This window comes from Rhea americana, unplaced genomic scaffold, assembly GCF_003343005.1.
Source record: "Rhea americana isolate MKP2758 unplaced genomic scaffold, rheAme1 scaffold_16, whole genome shotgun sequence".
NCBI classification, from domain to species: Eukaryota; Metazoa; Chordata; class Aves; order Rheiformes; family Rheidae; genus Rhea; species Rhea americana.
The window spans coordinates 7,354,417-7,377,682 of record NW_028185705.1 but is presented as its reverse complement, the minus strand read 5'-3'; the positions used below and the strand labels follow the sequence as shown (position 1 = coordinate 7,377,682).

Below are 23,266 nucleotides of genomic sequence, written 5' to 3'. Positions count from 1 at the left end.
ATTCTCTTCTTGAGGAAGAGTACAGGAATATATCGCTTAAGGTTGACTTTTTTGTACAATGTAGCCAAGTTGCTTTTGAAAGGAGAAGTGAATTCTGGAAGTCACAGTGTTCAAAGGTTTAATRTTATGGAGGTAAATGAAGTTTATGTTTCTTTATAGTATTAATAGAACTAATGTAGTTAGCAGCTCCTATTGAAGCATTTGTATATTGATACTATGTAATACTATGTGTATGAAAAAAATAAATAGAAATTTTGAGGTCTTGGTTTAAATTTTTAGTTTGACCTTGAAAAACATTCCCAGATGGAGGGAGTTAAATTAGCCCGGCTTTGAAAAAAGGAACATATGAATCATGGTTGCTAGGCTCTTCCATGAGAGGCATGGGCTTTACATTTACAGTTAAGTATTTCAAAAGGAAATCTTTAAACTCAGAGGAAGAGTGCATTTGAAATGACACTGCTGAAATACTAGAAACTTCATTAGACTTTTAAATAGAGAATTTGCATGTCATTAAATGAAATAGGTATAAAGTATTAGACTTTAGAATATCAACTGCAAGACTTCCAAACTTCCATAAGGGTATGTGGGGAGGGAACAGGAAAATTAAGYATCTCTATCCTACTCTTCTGGAACATATTTCATATGTAAATTTTTTAAAAACTATTTAGTATATTCTCTAATATTTACACAGTATAATTTGCATCATTTTCATAACTGTTCCATATAGGAATTTGCCTCTATAGAACACAGAAATAAAAATAAGATTTCCCTGAAACCTGCTTTTCAATAGAGTGAAGGTGAAGCCTATTAAAGATGTGGGCGTTTACTTGCCTAAGACTGTGACTCCTGATTTGGGAAATGTGTGTTCGGGTCTKAGCTCTTTTCCAGTCATCTTTGCTGATCTTGATTGGATCACAATCTTTAAAGAWTCAAAGCCATTTTAAAAGTTAAGATTCAGATTTCTGTAGTAGTATTAACACTGCTTTTTGCCTGCTCGTGTCTCATGGGTTGCCCTCCGAGGCCGTCCTTGCTCACGCGATGCTCAGCACAGCGAGGCTCCGGGCTTGTTTGGGACTGGCCAGCTCTGTGTAACAAAAAGATTTGATTGCATCTACTTTAAATAYGTGTTTTGATAATAGAAAAATAGCATTTCCTTTAACACCTCTTAGAAAACAAAGGATACGCATTTAGGACTCTGACCTTTCACTGCTCACTGCCTAGTTAGATTCAGATGTACCAGGAGTAGAGGATCATTTTAGCTGATCTGCGTAGTCTGGCTGGATTCTTGTGTATGACTTGCTTTGAGATCATAGTTGTGAATCTGTGTGTGCAGCAAATCCTTTTTTTTCCATTTCAACTAGTTTTACTTTTAGTCAGAGTGGTTCTTTACGAGTTTGTTTAATAGAGTATTTTGGCATTGCTTTCTGACACTTGCAGTTTGGATTTAAAAATTGTAAAGATTTGCTTCACAGTGTAAAGGAGGACTTTGTTAAATTCAAATTTCTTAGGAGTGTAGCTAGAAAAATATTTTTGTTCACATGAATTTTTGTGAATTTGTTTTTAAACTACAAGTGAAACACAACTCTGTATTTCCAGCAAATATTCGTAAGAGAGTACTTAAATAGCGTGAACGTGGTGTCTCAATCTAATGTCGAGGAGTGCTTTTATCTTGCAAGATAAAATAGAAGTAGGCAATGCTTTTCCTGCGCTAGGTTTCCTTTTTCCAGCGTCCTGTTCAAAGTGGTTGGAGTCTAGATTTTGTGCAGTCCTAAAAGGTATGGGTATGCGAAAGGGTTCCCCGGGGGCGGTTACAGCCGGGCGGTTGTGCTGTAGCAGCCTGTGCGTGTGCTAGTCCCCCGGTGCAGTAGGAGTCGGGTGGAAGCAACCGTGGGGTATTTGCTTGCCGTATTTTGTTATGCAGAGATACCCGAAGAGCTCCATCGCACAGTCTTAGCCAGTGACATATCAGTTTGCCCCCCCYAATCAGCATAATCACTGAAAGAAGATATTGAAAAATAAATATTTATTATTCCTAGCTGTTCTTTTTCCTAAGGTATGTCTGCTTGTTTTTGCCTGGTTTACAGTAAGTTACGTATGCTTGACGTCTTAAAATACCTCTTTTGAAAACCTAGTACAAAAGCAAGACATGCTATTTAATAAAGTGCAAATCATTTTGAAATTTATTCACTTACTTTAAAATCAGTTGCCTAAAAAGGTGTTCCTGTTTTAGATAAGTATTTATCACATCAAATTAAGTAATAGCTCTAATTGATCACAGCCAGATCTGATGTCCTTGGCCATTATATTTGGGTCTAATACAAGAAAGTCTAGTTGCAGCCATTATTATGGATAAATAAGGGTTTTTTTTGAAAACCTAGGACAGATTTTATTTATAAAAGAAAAGTATTTTTTTTTTTGAGGAAATATTTATTACAAAAGGGAGCTCTTAGTCCTGGAARCTGTACTATTTGAGTACATTCTTTCTTCTGGTAGAAGCCTACTGACTTGACTTAGTTTCTCGGCTATGTCAGAGATGCAGTGCCATCACTTATCTTGGCTTATGTCACATTCATTCCTAGCATACAGTCTACTCAATTTATTTAAAAATTATTTTATACATAATTGATATTCTGTTAGTGAACAAAAATTGTTTCAAGTAAAATGTAACATGTTGTTTATTTAAAGTATACACCAGAACTGTAAACCAAAACTCAGGTCAATTTAATACAGAGGTAAATATATTTAACTTAGATACTAAGTTATTTTTAACATAGAAATCTATTCCTTGAGTATTCTTTTAAGAAAATAAGTTTTCTTATATCAGTTTTAAGCTTTTAAATAGTGTTGTAGATACCTTAGCCTCACAGTTTGGCAATAATGAATTTATGTACTAATTTATACGTTTTCAGTTTCCTGGTTTTTTATCTTTTAATGACTGAACAGCATTTTCAGTTATATTATGCAATATAACTAAGATGTGTAGTAAATGTTGTATTTACTGCATCTATTGATTCCTCAAACATTTTTAACTGTTGTATTGTACTCTTTAAAACTGGTTTTATTAAAAACAACATTGTACCAACTAATTTTTTTAGTCAAAGTCTGCAAGTATGTGTGTTATCTCTGAAATCCACACATGCTCTGACATACTGTTATCTATTTCTCTCTCTCTCTCTCTCTCTCTCTCTCTCTCTCTGATATAACTGTTATGCAGATCTTTGGCAGCAGATGGCTGGAATATAACGCACTGTTAAACAAATAAAACCATTAGGCATGTAATACCGCTTGGTAAATGACTGTGCTCTGTGCTTTTAAAATGGTTAAAAAATTTAGATAGAAAATAAACTTAATTTTAGAATTCATTTAATGAGAGTAGAATAAAATACAAACCCCTTTCAGACTACATAAAGCACCTCTTATGTTGTATTTGTAATTTGAAGTTAATCACTTTTTTTATTATATTCTTGAATCTAGCATAGGGTAATGTCCTAAATCAGATTTCTAATAGATGTCTTCTACAAATAATCACTTATTTTACATTTATCTTTAAAGGAAGATTTTTGCTTTTGTAGTATTCCAGCAGAAAATTATCTGTTGCGTTATATGCTCATTTTTTTTCTCATTTTTAAATTTTATACATATGTATTAAAATTATCATTCAACATGAGTATCATGGCTCGTTAATTAAACTGTTTTTAATAATTGTAAGCAGCTGAGAGATATGCCATTTTGTCTTTTTGTTTTTAGATATGCCAATATTTGGTCTTTGCCCGGCTCATGATGATTTCTATTTGGTGATGTGTAACCACTGTAATCAGGTCGTAAAACCACAGGCATTTCAATCACATTATGGTAAGTGCTTAACTATTTTTAATAATTAAGGGTGAGGTTAAATCAGGATTAAGCCTGGCACTTTTTTTTAATTGGTGGTATGTAGATTATTATATTGGAAATAATATCAAAGAACATAACCTATGTTTAATTATTTTATATATATTGTAATGCATTTTATGCAACAATCTTGTTTCTTTGGATTTTTTTTTTTAATATCTTACAGAAATACTGCATCAGTACAGTTCCATTTGGAACTGGCATATACATAGTGTATTTCACAGACAGTTTGTGTAGTGTGTTTGTGTGTGCCATTTATCCTGATTGTTTTACATAGGGTTCTGTTGCAGTGTGAGCTGTGGACTTGAGCTAAAAGCTGAACTTACAGATTTCATTGTAAAGGAGCAAACAGTTTTCAAACATAGTACACTTTGAAAGGAGCAATAAGGTTATTTATTTTGAGAAGTATCAATTTGCATTTGTTTTAATGGTCAGATGATTTTGTATATAAACTATGGTAGGAAGCTCTTGTGTTGGTTAGTGTTAGCCAGTGTTTATAGAGGACTGAGAAAATGCGAAGCGCTGTACAAGTTCAAGTGCTCTGTTACTTCCCAAAGAATGTATCTGATGGAGGTAGGCAGTTCTCCTTTTCCTGACTTCTCTTAAGACTAGAAATTAATCTTGGACAATTTCATATCAGTGGYGGAATAGGAGGTTTTTGGTGTTCAGCTTTGTTTCTTGGGAAATTCAGGAGGTGGTTTCTAACCAAGCACTAATACAAAAGATGGACAAAGCATCTTTTGAATTACTTCGTTCTCCTTCCACACGTACATATTTGTATGTTTTCCCTTTCTCATAGCCCAGTACACCTACTGCTTGCCTCAGTGCGGAATAGGGTAGAACGTGCTGGATATGGGTGGGGAGCCCCTTTTTGTATTGGAGTATTTTTGCCTGTATCTTATCCTCTTGGCAAGAAAAGACATGCTCKCTTCTGCTGCTTGCTGGAGACTGCGAAAGGGTCTTCCCATGCTGTGCAGAGGATGCGCTTTTTATCCTTTTCTGCCTTTCCCTTCTTGCTTTTTTGGTATGGTTGTGCTTTATGGATTATGTTCCTACCCTTGCTGCTGGATTTCTTGGACTGYGTTGCACAGAGTGACTCACAGAAGAGTCTGATATAACTGACTGATATGTCTGATACAATGACATAATTGGAGCTAGTTTCCGTGTTACTTTGTGGATGGCAGTAATAATCATAATAATAAAAATTCTTAAGTCTCTAGAGCTCTTGGGAGGCTAGACGGGCATACGTTTCTCTTCCTCTAGTTGCTGTGAGCCTTTGTATCAACCAAGAGCAAGTCCACCCCTTGCCAGTCTGATTCCTCACCTGTCACTGAGTATCAGTTTGGGATGTGCGATAAGTCCTTCTAAAATATCATATTAAATTGATTCTGACAGTTAAAAATAAATTTATGGGGGAGGACTGGACAGTACCCAGTTTGGCATTGTTGGCATATTGAATCTTCTGTCTCAAGGTCACTGTTAGGGAACTGGCTCAGGTTGGTGGTGATGGAGAGCTCTCAGTATCTGCAGATTGTTTGGGGTGTCTTTCTGAAATCGGTTGGTGGTCTCCAACTGATTTCTCACAAACAGGTGAGAAATGTTACAGGAACCTGTATCGTAGTTGTTGGCCTGACAGCTGTGTGAACAGACCAAAGAAACAGTTCAAGTATTGAATAGGCACAACATTGCTTCTTGACCACAGAAATTGAAAGCATTGGGTGTCATAGTGCTACTTTTATCAGTATTAAGCTTGTTATGATAAATTTATTTTATGCGAAGGCTGTTAATTCAGACTCTTTGGTAAGCATTACTTGCCACTTAAAAGGAACAGAGCRAAGACAGAATTACATAATAAAGGTATGGAAAATATTTTGAAAAGATTAAAGAAGTACTAGTTTAATGTTCTCATTCTGTATCCCCCACACATTGTAGGAGCATGATCTCTGAAGTACCCTTTCAAAATACTGAAAATCCTTCTCTGTAACGTAGAGCTATCAGCGATAGATTGGYGCTTTGAGAGAAACGTAGAAGGAAGGGATGGAAATGACAAGGTTATTCTTAGTGTTTCTTAAGCCTCTTACAAACAATAAAGACGCTAAACAAGTGCCTAGAACTGCGAGAGGAAACAGCAGAGTCGTTTTGATGAGAAAAACAGGGCTGGGTGGAGTGTAAATTATTAAAAGGTTTTACTTTGCTAAACTAATAGCCTCAAAAAGGTAAGAGGGGCTGACTTCGTGATTCTGCATAAAGCTAGCTATCTTTTTTTTTTCATCAGTATTCACATTCTTGAAAGCCTTGCACAGTTTTTTCTTCATTTTAGCAAATTATTTGTGAAAGCTGATAAATATTACAAACAGATCATTGATTACTAATATACATTTGTACCCAGTGTACTCTAAGAGAAGGAAAKTGCTGAAGACCTGAAAACATAAGGTTCTTTTAAAACAGAAAATACATTCTCATGATAAAAAGACAATAAAAAATTCCTTGGACTTGTCAGTCAGTTTTCTCTGAATTAGGTCCTTTATTTGTGGCTTTATTTCAGGGATTTAGAAAGAAGCAATTATCTGAACAAGTGCTGAAAAATTACAGTGAATCAATAAAGCTGTGCTTTTTTGTAGTGTTCTCGAAGCCTCTTAAAGTTATTTTTAAATACTACCAGGGAAATGGTAATCTCTTAAAATATTATACAACTTTTGGTGTATGTGTTGCTTGTACTTGGTGTTCTTTGAAACTGGCCATGTGGGATTTTGTTTTCTGAAGTAGAACATGTGCTTTTAAAATGTCACTTTGTTTAGCCTTACTTTGACAAAACTATTAGCTGTACCTAATGAGCTAATTAATTTCTTCCAAATCATATTTGTGATAAACTACTTAACTGGGTAGGTTGCAAGTGCACTGTAGGACACATGCTAGCTTTTTTCCTCAGACTACATGCTGTCAGGAATAATGTGAATGTAACTTTATTCATCAGAATATTTAGCCTTTTTACTAGAATGTTTCATTTATTCAGAATTCGGTTCGATACAAATCAAATAACAGAAATGTCTATATTTCACATTTTTATGTGACTAAAAGATATTAATCAATTCAAAATTAAATTCTAATTTTGAGCCAAWCTAAGCATGTATTAAGGGATATTGATTGCTATTTTATTCATTTATTCTATACTATATTGGTCCAAATTTGGCCATCGAATCTGGCAAAATTCAGTAACACATTTGGTATGTATAACACCATGTGAGAGGTTATAAAATCTATCAGCAATTTTTAAAAGAACTCTAATATGAAGAGATGTATGGAGACCACTTGTGATACTTCTTTTATCGAGAGCACTAGAAAATTTCRTAGTCTACAGAGTAACTTCTTAGAGTCTTTTTCTTTTCTATTATATCCAGCTTGGTTTCTTCTAGTCTAATAGCTAATTTTATACTTCTGGCAGGGGGTAGTGCTAGTACTTGGTCTCACCAATGAAGCACATGAAATCATGGTGATCTATTCTGAAAAACAGTGTTTTTCTCCAGTTGACTGTCCTGATGATCCTGTGTCTGCCTCTCCAATTTCCATGCAATATATACACTACATTTCAACTGGATGCATTTCTTAAGGCCCTACAGATTCCTCTCTTACTCCATTAATTCTTGCTGTAAAAATTACTTTGCTTTCTGTCATATTTCTAACCATCACACTGCTTAGGACTACATCCTTGACAGCTAGCAGAATGCACCTGTGTTAGAACTGATGTTTGTTCCTTTTATCTCCCTTCTCTTTTTCCCATGAAAAACATGCTGTATGTGGTTCCTGTACTGCAGCAAAGGGTTGGTCTTCGTGGAAACCACAGCTACAGTTCTTTCAGCTTGCTCGTGGAAGCCCTGGAGTAATGTGGTCGTTGGGCTGCATGACCTGTTGGCAGTATTTAAGTCCTTTCACCACTTTTTCCCATCTCTTCTGTTCATCAGCCTACTCTCTGAAGAGAGCTGCTTCTCTTCACCAGCTGGACTGGTTTGCAGCAAAGGAGGGAGGATGTAGCTCAATAGCGTGGAAGTGAAGTACTGTTGGTCTAGAGAGGTGGGGTTTCTTCTCTCCTGTTTCTTTTTTCCTTTGGTATTTTTTTCCCCATCCAAAGGGGCTTGTTTTCTCTGTGCCCTAGTTTCCATAAATACAAAGTGGGGTTATAATTCTCAACAACAGAAATAAAAGCGTTATCAAGTTTACCTGTAAAACTTGCAYGAATAGCGTTTGTAAGTCATGTAGTGATTATGGAAACCATTAATAGAATAAGTGTTGGAAAGAGAGAATGATACAGTATCAGGCTGTTGAGTCATTAAAAAGATATGTCCAGTGTTTTGATTGCCTTTCGTAGGTTTGGCATGCAGTGACAAAGGCAAATAATTGCTCTGTTGAGCTTTGTGTCTGCTGTTCTGTGAGCTGGTGGGAAATCTAAGCATTTCAGTTTCTGCTCACTGTTCTTTTTAAGCCTAAAGTGTATGATTCAGAAAAGGAAGGATAACGTARGTGGGTTTATGCGCCCTTATTGTTTCTAGGAGGTTCTGAGTTTGGAGGTGGAACAGGAGAGATCGGCATGCAGTGTTAGGCGCAGCCTTGATGGACAGAGGGCAGACCTGCTGGCAGAGAAAGCTGCATGCTCACCTTGGTCACACGGGCTGACTTCCTGCACGGATTCGAGACAAGTCTCTCAAGTGTCACCTCCATGTAGTCTACCCTTACTCCTTCCTCCCTCGACCTGTTTTGCACCCACCTCTYCTCAGTGGGTTTTACTTCTTTGGCTAGTCATAGGTTTTTGTTGGTGTTAAGTGCTTGAATTTTGAGAGTACCCAGTGTTTGCAAAGCTAATATTGGTTGTGATTTTTAATTAGGATAAATGATCCATTAGCTATCCCTGATAATAAGCAGTTGTATTTTGAGTATTATATTGCATATAATTTAAGTATTACAGTCCCTGCAGTATAACATAGTATACTGGATTTCTTTTGATGCACTGTGAATTGAACATAAATGTGTCATACCTTCTTTCTAACACGTAGAATTTGACAGCAGTAAATGTATCTGAGAATCTGGAATTAGTATTTAATATTTTTAATATTTTTATTGTTTGAAATTCTGCGAATGTTGCTTGTTTACAGTAGAATAGAGAGGGTGTTCAGCAAGTATTACGAAGTCAAAGATAAAGTGTCTGTACAAGGCAGCATTTGAAGTAGATAGGAAAAGAAAGGAATGTACTGAGTGTTGTTCCAAAGCCGTTGGACCTGAGGTTTGGGGAGTTTGTTGCTTGGTAGGTTTTGCTGGGTGGTTTTTTTGTTGTTGTTGTTGTGTTTTTTTTTTTTTTTTCTTGTAGGAGATTGCATGAGCTCATCTGTGTTTTGGAGGGATAAGCCTTCGTTATGGCCTGCATCCTTTTGGCAGCGAGCAATTTGTTTCAGTAATTAAGCGTCCACTGTTCACTAATGACTTTCTTAAGCAGTATAAAAATGTTTTGTATAAATCATAGCGATTTCATTTGGTATCAGTAATCTTCTGTGGTAGTCTAATAACCAAAATGAAACTTCTGTACTGTCTGATGTGTCACAATGTGCCAAGGTAATCTGCCAAGCATAGTGTCAAACGTGCACAGGTGGCATTTGGCATATTATGGCCCACAGTAGTATATATGATTTAATAAATTATCACTTGCAGCTTCGGCAGGTTCTATTTAAACACACAGTCCCCCTGCAGTAGTTCACACAGTCTAGATTCCAGTGGTTGGATTTTAGTCTCTGGATCCAGCAACAAATAGTTTAATTTCTTCTTGGCAGAGAGATGTGAAATTCTGTAGCTTTTGCAAGAATCATCTTGGCATATTCCCAGAAGGAAATGGGCTCAGAGGTCAACACAAGATTCATTTCAGAAAACTGCTTCAACTAACTTTTTAGTTATTAGCTGAATTAGCTGAATACCAAATATGCTAGTTGGGGTTAAAAATAACAAACAGTTCTGCTGTGCAGTTTTTAAGGAATAATGAAGTTATATGTTGTGTTTGATTGTAACATCACCAACAGTTCATATGTGAAAGGTTACTTCTGTAAGCCTAATAGCTGTGGTCTTTGCTTATTACATGAAAACTGAGGGAGGTTAAGCAGTTGTCACGCTTTTGTTGAAGATGTAAAGCATTTTAAAGTATCAGGTAACAAAACAAGATAGTGTTCAACTTCAACTTCAAAAAAGTAAGGAAATTCATTGCTCAGTTTCTTGCTTACCCTGTAACCGATGTTACGAGTAATTTTTTTTATTCCATTCTCGCTGAAAGCCTGAAGTATTCTCAAACAAGGCTAATGTGTAAAATTATACAAGTGTTGTATGAAAATCCTGTTCCTGCAGAACGATCTCCTTGCCAGGTTTCTGAAGATTGGAGGCCGTGTGCAGACGGGTTCCTTTTCAAGATAAACGTCAACAGGGCGGGGGGAGAATAAGTGGGAAGAAAGAAAACCAAGATGCTTATCTTTGTGGGAAAAGAGGAAACAGTGCCATATTTGCTCTCATTTACAAAAATACTTGCTCAGCAAGAGGGAGAAGGTTAGTATGGTGATCAATAGAGTTGAGTAAGATCTGAAAAGAAAAAACAATTCTAATAAAACTAGCTTGTTGAGTATATTTGACAACGGTTTCACTTTGGAAGAAGCTAGCTGGAATAACTGCATAAAGTTTAAAAATGACCCACAATGAAAGAGTTAATAGATCTAAAAGTCAGTCTTAAATTTAACATCCGAAATTAATTTAGTACATGGTACAGAACACAGTTCTCAGAATTCTCATTTCAGATTTTCTGTAGATTCAGAAAAGGCAGCTCTGCTACTCATCCTAGGAAGGTTTGCTTCCCAGCTAAAAGGGCTTTTTCTGACTCCTAACCACTCCTTCAAGCTGGCCCTCYGCCAGCAGAGGTGGCATGTGTTGAGAGGGCAGGCCATGGACACGCAGCCTTTGGCAAAGAGCCCAAAACTGAGTACAGAAGAATGAGGCTGCAACCTGTTGTGGTGGAAGAAGCCTGATTCAGAGTCCAAAAAAAAAAGGAAAAAAAAAGGCAAGATTCTTGCTGTCATAAAGGAGAGGTGGGAAGGTGTAGATTAGAGCCTCCAATGTGTGCTGTTAAGTAATTTCAAACTTTTTTAATTTCAAAAATTAAAACAAATAAAACAAATGCAAATCAATTAGATATTTTAAAGGACTTCCTTGTTTGTTTTTTTGGAGGGGAGAGAACGTGTTCTCATGAACTGTGTGGATTATTCCAAGAGCTGCAGACCTCAGGTGATGGCCACAGCACTTGGCAATTCCAAGGAAAAATATTCTAGGAAGATTTGAAAACAATGTTGAGTATTGAACTATCAAGAAGAAAATAAATTTATTTTTGTGGAGGTGTGTAGTTTCAGCTTGCACAGATTGTATCTGCTCATCCCACCAACCATCTTCCAAACAGCAGCCACATTTAGAAGAGAGCAGCTTTGCAGATACTATCTTTTCGTCTGTGAGTGCACTACAATTAGGGATAGGAAATCTCAGCAATATCCATCAATTACTTAATTTTTTGCCAAGATCCCATTCCTGCCATTGTACAACACTTACTGGGAAGAGGGGTAAGAGCTGTACTGGGGTTGTGAAAGGGAAAGGACAACGCAGTGCACAGCTCTGCACTAGCAGGATGGTCAGGTCTTTGCCAGAACTATTCRGTAGAGCTAGAATTAAGTGGTTTGCAATGTGTGTGCCTGTATGCCTCCATCTGTCCAAGGAGGAGAGGAGAGGAAAGAGAGAACACATGGGAATAGCTGAAAAGGGAAATGTAAAACAAAGAACTTAAGTAAAATATATATAAAAGAAAGAGGTGACTACAATAAGAAAGCTAAATAAGGAAGTTGGGGAGAATAGCCTCATAGAAGGGAGTATGAAATAAGTTGCTGGTCATAGTACTRTGTACTGGGGGGAAAACATAAGAAATGAGAAGAAAGGAGGAGGGATTTAATGAGATGAAGCAAACAAAAGCCTAATTCTTCTTTTCTTAATGTTTTGGCAGCAGTGTGTATTTGTGATTTGTGCATTGTCACGGCATTTTTTGATTTTTGCACATATTGGTGGGGGGAAACAGTGATGTCCTACTTCGGACACCTCTCCAAGCTTTATCGGGCAGTGACCATCGCAGACCTGGATGGGTATATGTACTCGTGTGCACTCTTACGAATATGTCTCCTTTTACTTGTTTTCCTTGCATCCCTTTTATTGCTTTTTCACAATTTCTTAAATGTATTCAAGAAATTCTCATTTGCTATAGTGTAAGTTTTTTAGAGTTACAGATACCTAGGAAGTGCATGTAGCTTTTGCACAGCTTTTGTGGTAAAGCAGGAAGAGGAATATCTGCCAGTTTCCTACAAGTGGAGAGGAAACCAGGCAGCGTACTGGATAGAAGAAAGTTTTCTCTGCTGGGCCTACATAAAAACAATGTTTTGTAGGAACTTCCTTCACCTGCTGTCTGAGGAAAAGTAGACAGTTTGAGAGCTCTATTCTCTCCTATGGCAATAGCACACAAAACGGTAACCACAGAAGTATGTGAAAGTCAAACTTTTGGAAAAACTTGGGATAAAGTAATTCGTGCCAAACTGGAAGAAATCAATAGGACTTTTTTTTTTTTTTTTTTTTTTTTAATATGATATACTTAGAAAATCTAACATTTGATGGAAATGTCTGGAAACTGTTTTAAAGGTATTACCAGAAGAGGGAGCATATAACACTTTGAATATAATGAAGCCCATAAGCTTATTGATAAATGGCAATCAATAACCATATGATTTACATAAAAAAAACTTTCTTAAGTGTAAATTGCAGGCTGAAATTCACTTTCAAAACAAGCAAAACTTATGCCAATATTTTTAGCTTCTCATTAGGTTCAATTCAGTTTAGCACTGAAATATTTTATCTGAGTAAATGGCCTTGAAGTCCATTCAGATTCCCTAATGCTGTGTTGTGTCTGCCTGTAACAAAGATTTAGACAGTTTTTTTAATAGCAGTCTTAGATTAGCTAGTTAAGTATCCAGCTCTGTAAAAGCTGAGTGTCCAGACAGTATGCCACTTGGTAAAAGATTACAAAGCGATGCATTTTGTGAAACTTAAGAATAATTACAAACTWATTTTCAAGATGTGGAAAATAGCAAACAGATAAATACGGAATTTGATACAAGTCTGTAGTACTATTCCTGTTGAATAGTAGACCATCATTAACTGAGACAGTAACGTTATATATGTTTCTAAATCCTATTTGTTCTTGATGAAACAAAATCATCTTGATTTTCTATGTGAGAACTGCATTATTTTTACCCTATAATATATGTAGGTTTTGTGGGTGTGGGTGTTCCTCCAGTTGTGCAGTAGGGCAACAGGTGCATCTTTTGAACAAAATGAGCAAAATGAGGTGAGGGAAGAAAAAATCAATGTGTCTAATATATAAACTGATAAGTTTTGCCTACTGTTGCTGCATCATATAAGTTCTGCAATTTCTGAGAGCACTGCTGTTCACAAGGTTTGCACCTATATTTTAACTTGTTTTCCCAAATTGCATCAGAGCAGAGAAAGAAAGAAGTGACATTAAGAGATTCTTGCCCTCTTTTCCACTTTCTCTTCCCCAGATAATGAGTTGATATGAAGGTTGATATTAAACTCACCATTTTCAGTGGTTTTTAAAGTTGCAAAGAAGTCTTGTCTTTTAGACAGATCATCTTCATATGTTTTTACCGTACAGGATTTTCTTCCTCCTCCAGGCAGAGGAGGAAGAGTGTTGCCCTGTGCCTCCACGTGTGACCCCACAGGTTGCACAGGACCTGCTTTATCGTGCTTGGATGTCGGAAGCAGCTCTGGTTTTTGTGGTATGCAGCAGCGAATTCCCTGGATTAGGTAGAAGATGTACTCCCTTTCAGAGCAGCCTTGGTGCCTTTAAGTCTGAAACTTTCCAAATGATGCAGATTATTTGTAGCTGTCGTTTTGCACRGATGGGAAGTTTTGTATAATACACTTCTATAGCTTTAAAAGCTGTTCATTAATGGCTGTAGATATTTGCTTGGAATTTATGATTTTTCTCCTTGCTAGGAGTAGGATTGGCTCTATCTGTGTTATTATTATGTGGCTGAAATTTTGATTTGAGTTTGTAGGCTGAACATTTTGATCATCTTTAACTCTTAGCTTTGTTGGGGTGAAGTTAATGATGTAACCGTTCTCATTTCTCTTACATTTCTAGATCACTATGAGAAGCCTCGCAGTACTGCTCAGGTCCTTTCCATCATTAGTGTGGGACTGGCTGCTGCTCACTTTCCTTGGTTTCTTTTTGGTTGCCAGGCTATGGCAAACCTCACCTCACCRTATTTATGCCTGGAAGCACACCACATTGGCCCTCTCCTAGCCTCTAAGATCAGAGGAAAGGTTTTAAACCACCACTACTCAGTCTCCTACTCATCTTAGTGCCGTATACTCTTTGKCCAAAGGTCATCGTGTGGGTCACGAAGCCATCAAACAGCCAGTTTCTAAAAATACTCATGTCTACTTTGATAGCCATAGAAATAGTGTGAGTTTATATGCACGTATAATACTGTAAGACTTGGTACTCACATCTCGATTGTCACAGATTGAGCATATCAGCCATTATCACTTAATTTTAGTAGTGCGCAGATACTTTCCGTGTCCACCATGATTTCTGTAAGATCAATCAGTGTTCGTAGCTGCTGACCTTTAGGACCGTGTCTGTTGCTCGTTTTCTGTAGCTGCAGGAACATAAGTGGGGAAGCTGTGGTTCGGCTGCTGCTTTGAAAATGCTGTGAAAGCACTGACTAGCTCCCGAGCTGCTTGTGATTTTCTCTGCCCTGCACCAGTTGTTCAAGTGGCAGCGTTCCACGATAGCTATGGCTGCAAACTTGAAATCTGATGTACTCTGTATATATTTTTAATCTGTGGAAATAGTGCAAGTGTCTGTATAAGGCATTTTCAGTCATTGCTCTACCTGGTGTGTGTGTGTGTGTGTATGTACATGTTCTGTATGGGTAACACTTATGTTTTGTATTTTGGTATATCCAAGCACGTTATGGAAGCAGAGCTGATGGGAAGCAGAGCTGATGTGTAACAGCAGAGCATGCTGTTACTTGAGTGTGCACCAACAAGGCTGTTGTGATGTTCCTCTGTACTCAGTAATTCACTTTTTGCTGGATTCTCTCCGCTTTTCCAAAACCTGAGGAGCTTCTAAGCGCTCTCATCTGGAAAAGAAAAGACACCAAAAATCTTGCCAGATATATTTGTGTTTTCTGTAGTGTGCAAAATGTTTGCAAAGTGTCAACTTTTCAAGCTAAAAATACACTGATTTCAAAATACGTTGTCTCGTGGCTCAGAGGAGCTAGGAGTTAAATCATGATGGTACTGGAGTACTTTTTCTGGCTTTGGAAAAAGTCATAGCAGACCTTAAAGACAAGTCAGTAGCAGTAGTTTTGGTGTGATCTTGCTGCCCTGTTTACTAAGGGTGGTTTTGTGGCATCATGCACCGATGTGACGCCAGGAGAAGTCTAGCTCTGACTGCTGGCAAGGTCCTTTTGGTGCAACCCCCATGGGGGCAAAGGCTGTTTTCCAARTGACCACACTGGAGTTCCCAATTGATCAACTTGAAGTTGTTTGGCTCAAGGCCTGTCATTCTCTTCCTTCCAGGAAGAATAAGAATAGTAACCAGTAATCAAGCAATCTGTTTAAAGCAAAATATTTACAACTAAATCATTTTGGAAAGCGCTGAGCATAAACCTAAGCAGGCTGCAGCGCGAGTCTAGCGTATGCAGCGTTGATCCTAATCGGATGAAATTTCTCGGGCATCTCAATTTCTTATATACTCCTCAAAGCTTATCTGATTTAGTCAAAATAGTCATTACTGTAGCTCACAAACCAGTTTTTGGTCATCCCCAGTTGTCTGGAAGTTGCTTTCTTTGTGATCAGGTCCCTTTTTAGTACTTGCTGGTCCTTGGTGTGTTAATCGCTAGCTTTGGCACTGCRGTTTGCGAGAGCGTCCCGTCTTTGAAGCTGCCCAGTTTGCCCTTTGCTCTGGGGAGAGCAGAGGGGCGAAGGCTGGAGCCGCGTGGCTGGGATTGGGGGAGAGGGCAGGAATGCTTCTCGCCGCGGCAGCACTAGCTTGCGCCAGCCAGCTTCAAGCGATTGCGAAATTGCTGCCTAAGATTGCTGGATTTGTTTTAGAAAGAATAAACTGGTTTCTTCATGTGCAGCGGAGCTAACGAAGCCTAATCGTCTGTGGTTTTGTCCTGTGTTTTGCCATCGCTCTCCCTCCCTTTGCAACACCTACTGCCCTGAGCGTGTCATGCTTTTGCCTTCCCCACTCCCTTTCTTTCAGCCTGCCCGTTCAACAAGAGCCATGCGTGCCACGGCCAGCCTGGAGCGTGCACGTGGGGACTGGCCGCTGCAGATCTGCCTTCAGTAAGAGCACTGAGAGGTCCTGCCTTCGCAGTCCAGCTGCTGATTTTGATGCTRGCAATCAAACCAGCATCTTTAGGACCTCGTCTCAGTGAGGGAGAAAAGGTGTGACGCCGCCAGTCCGGCTCTCAGATTTTATTAAAGTAACATATCATTTCAAAACAAAGAAAGGAACATAAAATACAGATATGTGCCAAGAGAGACAGCAGGGTGTCATTTGCATCRTTTCCTTACAAAACCAGAAGAGCAATTACAATGTAAATAAGAAATTTAAAATTCTTTAGCCAATCTTAAAGAGAATTTTCTKTGCAATACAAAATATGTAGAATGCTTTAGGTTGTAGATTTTGGAGAGGGCATTTATTAATATTCTGCTCACTCATAGTAGGGAACTATAGCATATGTGTACATAATGATAGTATCATACACAGTGTAAATATTTTTTCGTGTCCTTACGTGTGTTCAGCAAGTAAGCAAGGAGGAAGGGAGGAGGTTGGTACTATTCTTTGTGTTATCCCGATTTGTAGGAAGCAACCTTTCTTCCATTGCAGTAGTTTCAACACAGCTCAAATTGTCCTTCTGCCAGCTGATCTTGCAAGAGCAAGGATCTGGAGTTCAGGTGTGCTGCAGTGACACATACCAAACCATTTCTCTCCCCTTCTCCCCTGCCTGCTTACCTGCTTTACGCTTCTGGGCGCGCTGACGCTTAGAGCAGGAGCCCTGGCRTTTCCCCAGGGCTAGGGCAGCAGAGTGGGTGGGGATAGGTGTCTTTGTATATTGGGCCGAGTGACAGGGGTGTTTATGTTGAATATAATGTTGTTGTTGTTCCTGGGTTTCTAGAAAATAAGACATAAAACTTTTTAGGAGATTTAGTATCAAAATTAATTTCATWGACTTTTTTTAAAGTACGTTAAGTAAAATTACTTGTGTTTGTCAGAATATACTTTCAGAATGTTGTTGAGCTGTGTCACATATGTTTGTCTGTTTTAAGGTGAAATCTCATGAACATTTACTATATAAAGTTGCTTAAAAGCCTTTAGCCATTGGGTGTATAGGAACAGCAGAAAATAATTAAATAAACCAACAGCAGAGATTGAGATAGTTGGCATCTGTATGTTGCTATAATACAAGAAAGCATAAAATCTCATTACGTTCTCTCACAGCAGTTGCATGGCCTTCCCGTGGTCAGGTCCAGTTTTGTCCCTGTGTGAATGTACTGTCACGCTTCTCGATCCCTTTCCAGACTCCTGCTTTGACGTGCGGCTGCGGGGGCATCTCAGCAATTGGACTCTCTGTCCCCRCTCTTAAATCTGAAGAAAAACAACTTTCTACATTGTTCCATGCTAGAATTAAAGTGCCTGATCTTGGTCAGTTTATTTGTGGAACAAGCAACAAAATAGCAGTTACTCACTCTCTTGGTCCTAAAATGAGAATAGACTAAATCAAAGACTAAGGAAAAACAAATTGTAGTTGGTAAGAAGACAGGGCCATCGGYGCTGGTTTCCCACATAGCAGTTTAAAGTCAGGAATTTTGTGGACCTCTAAAATTGTTGGAGACTTACCCAGTTTTAATCATAGGTGTCAGATAGAATAGTATGCAGAAGAAACAAGTCCTTCAGAAACATGCATACTTCTGGTACTAATTTTAAAAAATGGAAGGAGATACGTTTTAAAAACAGCATAATCCAAGGAAATGTCTGTGTATTCCTGACTTGTCCTTAACARTTAATGGATAGGTGAAATGAGCTGCCAGCTTTTCTTGAAATTCAGAGTAAAAGAGGAACTGATTGCTGTTGAGTACTCTAAATGTGTAAGACATGATAAATAGGTTTAATAATTGTTTCTGAGTTTGTTAATAGGAATAGTAGTCTCCAGGTTACTATGTATTCCTTTTTTTTTTTTTTTTTTTTTTTTTTTTTTTNTTTTTTTTTTAAAAAAAAAAGCTGAAATAGTGCTTGGGCTCCATGTTTTTGTTTAACCTTTCTTTATGGAAAGGAAATAAAAACACACCAACATTATTTGTCCAAGCCTGATGCCTTTCCTCTTGGCAAATGTTTTGTTTTAGTGAAGAAGTGATTGCTGGATTTTAAATACGAATTTGAATGTCATTTGGTAAATGAGGAAAGGCCAGAAATCTCAGCTTCAATGATGGTRATTTAAAACAAGAGCAAAATCCACGCTCTGTTTTCTCCTGTGCTTGTTTGTCAGCAAATGCACTGTAATTTTTCCAGGCGATTAGTCAGGCTATTGCCCAGAAATTAGTAACTTGGTAAGAGTCAAATTTTTAATATCTCTGGAGGATCAGTCTCTGTGGAATCGGATCCCAGCACGGAGACAGCGGTGTCCTAAACTTTCCAACGCAGGAGCCCTGCCGGAAGGCTGAAATCGAAATACCCGGATGGGTTTCTACTTGGAGAGAATCGATTTTTAATAGACGCTGTTGCACGTTTAGGTAATCTGTGTAGATAACAGGCAAGTTTACTATTTCCTTCCGCAGGCCAGGCGTTAACCTCGCTTCTTGCTGGGTAGCTGGCAAGATCCGCAGGCAGAGCAGGCTCTTCTGTCGGCTCTTTAAGCGCSGGTTTGCTGGAGCGGCGCGGGGCAGCCCCGGCGGCGGGGCCGGCGGGGCCGGGGGCGACCGCGGCCGGGCTGGCCGGCCGAGCGGGTAATCTCAACGCGAGCGATTAAGAGCTGCAGGCGACCCGCTTGCGCCGTCCCGAAATGTCACCGGAGCCGTTTGGCCAAAGTTCAGGAGCTGCCCGGAGCGGAGTTTGCTCTCGACTGGCGGAGGAGGCTGAGGTTCGTACCGCCGGCGCCCGAAGCGGGGCGGCCCCGCAGCGCGGGCTGGGGAGACGCGCGAGCGTTACCTCGCCGGCATCCAGAGCCGGAGCTAACGCTTTTTCTTAACCGTCGCGGGGGGCGTATCTCACTCGTGGTAGCTGCGGTTTGATGGCACAGGAAGTGCCGAGGAGGCCGTATAGTGTGTTCTGAAGCTGTTTCYCTGCAGACGCTGGAAATCAAAAAACGAAACAAAAAGTGATCTGAAGAGACAGTTTTAATGGGGAAAGCTGAAGGGAAAAACAGCAATAGAAATGTAGGTGGTAGATTGCAATCTTGTCTGTCCTCTAGATAAATCAGTAGCTTTTAATCAAAGTATTAATTAAAAGACACAAATTTAGGAGCTTGCTTATTTGGACTTGTCTTCTGAGTGCACTCCATGCAATTAATAAATGAGAGGGCAAATTCTGTTACAGATCTACGTGGATAATTTACTGTGGGCAGGATGGTTTTTGTTAGATCTCAGTTTGGGAGGAAATCGCAGATAAAGTGACAGCCCAAACGTATCAAGTGCAGTTGTATTTTTGGTTAATGCATCTGAATCACAGCATTGCTAGGTTCGTTTAAAGCAAAGTTCAGATTAAATAACCTTTTTTAAGAAAAACATTATTGTGCAAGCACAGTAAGTTCGTGCCCTCGTTTGACTATGTTAGCAATTTCTGTGAGACTTTACTGTGCTAATGCTGTTGTAAAGTGTTAAATAATACATAGAAAATATGTTGCCTGTTCTTTAAATACTAAAACAATTATTTCAGGCCAATTATATTTCAGTAGTGTTAATGAAATAAGCTGTCATGATTCTTTTGAAAAATGATTAGTGCCTAAAAACATTAGATCACTAAAATAATTTAAGGACCTGACTTAAACAAGGAAACGAAGTGCTTATTTTCTGTATGGAATTCATTCTGCATGGATGTTGCAGCTTGAGCATTTATATTTCAAGAGATTTCAAATTTTGAAAAGTTGGTTAACGCTGGAAACATTTTTAATGAAAGACGATGATTCRCCTTGCCACAGGCTGATTTTCCTTTCTTCCTGCAAAGCCATATTTTTAAATTAAAAATCTCTCTTTTGCCGAAAACCTCGGAGAAGCGCAGAACTAGCCGACCGGCGGGAGCAGCCCTCCCGCCAAACACTTTGGTTTCTCCGAGTGGTGGGCGCTGCGTGCGGAGGCTGCAGGCCATAGCGCCGGCTCCCTCTCGCTGCCGCCCCGCCGGCCGGGCCGGGCCGCGTGCGGGGGACTGGGGACGGAGCGCGGGTAGCAAGGCAAGGCTCTTGCTCAGCTCCGTCGGGCGGTATTTCTTCATCTCCAACATGAAGGGTGAAAAGGGGCAAAAGGGACTATTGTATTTGGCACGGTGGCTCGTGCTACGTGTCCATGTGCGTGATTATCTTTTAATCTCAYGAAGCTTTAACATTGTGTAGATCTCACCGGTCATTCATGTAGAGCATAAGAAAAATATTTGCATTCARTGTCTTTTTATCTTGTTTCTTAATGACTGTATCAAAGAATCTGATTTACTTACTTGACACTACTATTTTTATATATCCTGTCATATTTACTTCTCTGTCCAGGAAATTCATTCCTTCTGTTCTCTCTCTCTTCTTTTTTTGTGGAGATCCTCTACAGCATCACCAGCAAGGCCACAAGCCCCTTGGTATTTTGGTTCACTAACAGCTTTTAAAAAGTTCTCAGCTTCAGCAGATTTCTTGTGGGAGGGCTGAGTCTGACAACCAGCATACAAGGACTAAAGTTGGCTACATGTAAGGAAATAGCTACAGGGGAAAATATTAAAATTCCTGGTTGTAGTGAGAATCGCAGCGTGAGCGAGATGAAAGCTAGACAGGCATTGGAATATGTGGAGTCATATGAATATATTACATCAGTATTATAATAATATTATGTGATAAGGTCTTGTAAGTAGTATTGTTGATGCTGAAAGGGGAAAACAGGGTAGCATAGTTATAAATCCARTTTCTGAGTAGAAAAAGGGCAGAGGTGGAAAACTAGAAATCAGGTGGTCTTTGCCTTAATTCTTCATTTTCATGCTTTCARCGTGCTCTTTATTAAACTTCTGTTCACTAATCATTTTATTTAACTTTGGTATAATGGTTGTATTCTTAATTTGCTTTTGCTCATTTTGAAGAATGGAAATGTTTTTTTAATATCATTCAGATTAAACATAAATGAGATTTTTTACAACAGCTTTGCAACTGTATTTTTTGAGGAATTTGACCCTTACTGCATCTTTGTACACTGCTGATCTGTACAGACTACTTTCGTTTGATGCTTTTGTTGGTTATCGTGGTGAATACTACTTTATTTATGTCAAATAATTTTTAATAGCAAAAATATGGTTTATTCAATGCCTGTTTTTTAATCAGRTAGTGCAGGTATTGTCATGTCATCAACAGGCTATACAGGATTAGTGCTCGCGTACTCTGATGTGGATATTATAATCTCTCCATGGCCCRGTTACCATCTGAGACACTCAACTGTCTGTCCATAATAACTTTGCAATATTTATATTCTGGTGCTTGACAGATTTATGAGACAGCTACCAACCAAAAGGTCTAGGGCCAATTCCCTGGCGAGAAATCTATTTTTTTCTTCCCTACCTCTTGTCAAGTTGCTCAGGAAGGGATACAGAAGGTTGTTTGTGGATATTACACCCAAATCTTGTTGAGACGTTATGTCCTTTGCATTTGGGTTTACCTGAGCAAAGGATGCAATATAATGTTCTGCCTCTCTGAATTTTCCCACCTTAGAGGTTATTTTACGTCTCTCAGGGGCAAAAAAATTTAAAGAAAAATCTTAAGTCCTATGAAATTTGATTACAGAACAACTCACGCTCTGTGAATGCATTGGTTTTGTATGAATTAGTAACTAATACGTGGAAAAAATTGGAAAAATAGCATTTGTAGTGTATTGGGAGTTGCAGAAACAGTGGAAGAGAGGAATCTACTTGAAAATTATGTTCTTAAATGGATTTTAGTGTTGCTAACTTGCTGCATCCTTAATAACATGGTTTACAATCTACTGGGAGCTCTCCGTTCTCTGGCAGCAATCTGTTGGGGCAGGGAAGGTTGCTGCTGGTTTCATAGTGGAGGTGGCCGTTCGTGCTGAGTTAGTGCTATAATATTAGAGAATAATAGCACTATTCTAGCTGTGCTGTAGTTATGTCATTTAAAATATATCATTTAAGTACCCTAAATTATGGTTACAGAATTGTTTTCTTTTAGAAATACAACTTAGAAGTATAGAAATTGGCATTCTGAATCTGAATAATGATAATGGTCTCTTTTTCCACCAGTCCCTCTCTTTTCTTTAACCAAAGCAACCAGAATGTAATCATAATTTTGTACTCCTTTATCTAAAATATTTTGAGTAGTTGGCATTTGTGGGTGGATTTCAGTTGTAGAAAGTAAGTCCCTAGGAAAATTATAAATACATATTTAGAAATTGAATGTAGAGCAATTGATTTTTATAGTTGTAAAAGCAGCCAGTACTTCTCAGTACTTGCTTTAATGGAATGAACAAACTAGTAACATAGCTACCGCTTATGTTCTGCTTATGTTCAAAGGGATGTGGTTAACTAACCATCGTAGCACCTCTTGGAGTTGAGTAAATAATTTGCAAAAATTSAAACTTAAATCTTGGGAAACTTTGGAGAGATGAAGTAGCACACTTAATGCCACACAGCAAGGCTGGGGAAGAGGAAAGCCAGAGTACTTCTCAGAGGATGTATTCTGATTACCAGCTTTGCTCTCGTTTCCTCTATTAAGTGCTCTGGTAAAGCAGCTTTTGAAAACAAACCAAAATGAAACCTGAATTGAAACCTTTGTCAATCTAGGAGTTCTGTACTGATAGCAAATGGGATACATGAAACTTAATTATAAATAGGTATTCTTACAAATAGATCATTCAGAATAATCAGTAGCTTTTGATTGCATTGAAGTTTGGATTTCATGAAGAAGCATAATTAAGTCTGCTTGGGCCATTATGAATATGCATATATGTTTTATTTATGTTTTAAATCAGTGTGAATTAATAT

General features: G+C 38.4%; 1 protein-coding gene across 1 annotated transcript in view; it reads left to right on the top strand.

The window, feature by feature from the left end:
- ATXN7 (ataxin 7) overlaps window positions 1-23,266 on the top strand; it is a 64,693-nt gene that overhangs the window by 20,131 nt on the left and 21,296 nt on the right. Inside the window, exon 3 of the mRNA XM_085300011.1 lies at window positions 3,748-3,852. Coding sequence (XP_085156137.1) covers window positions 3,748-3,852 — 105 coding nt within the window. The remainder of the gene's footprint in view (window positions 1-3,747; window positions 3,853-23,266) is intronic.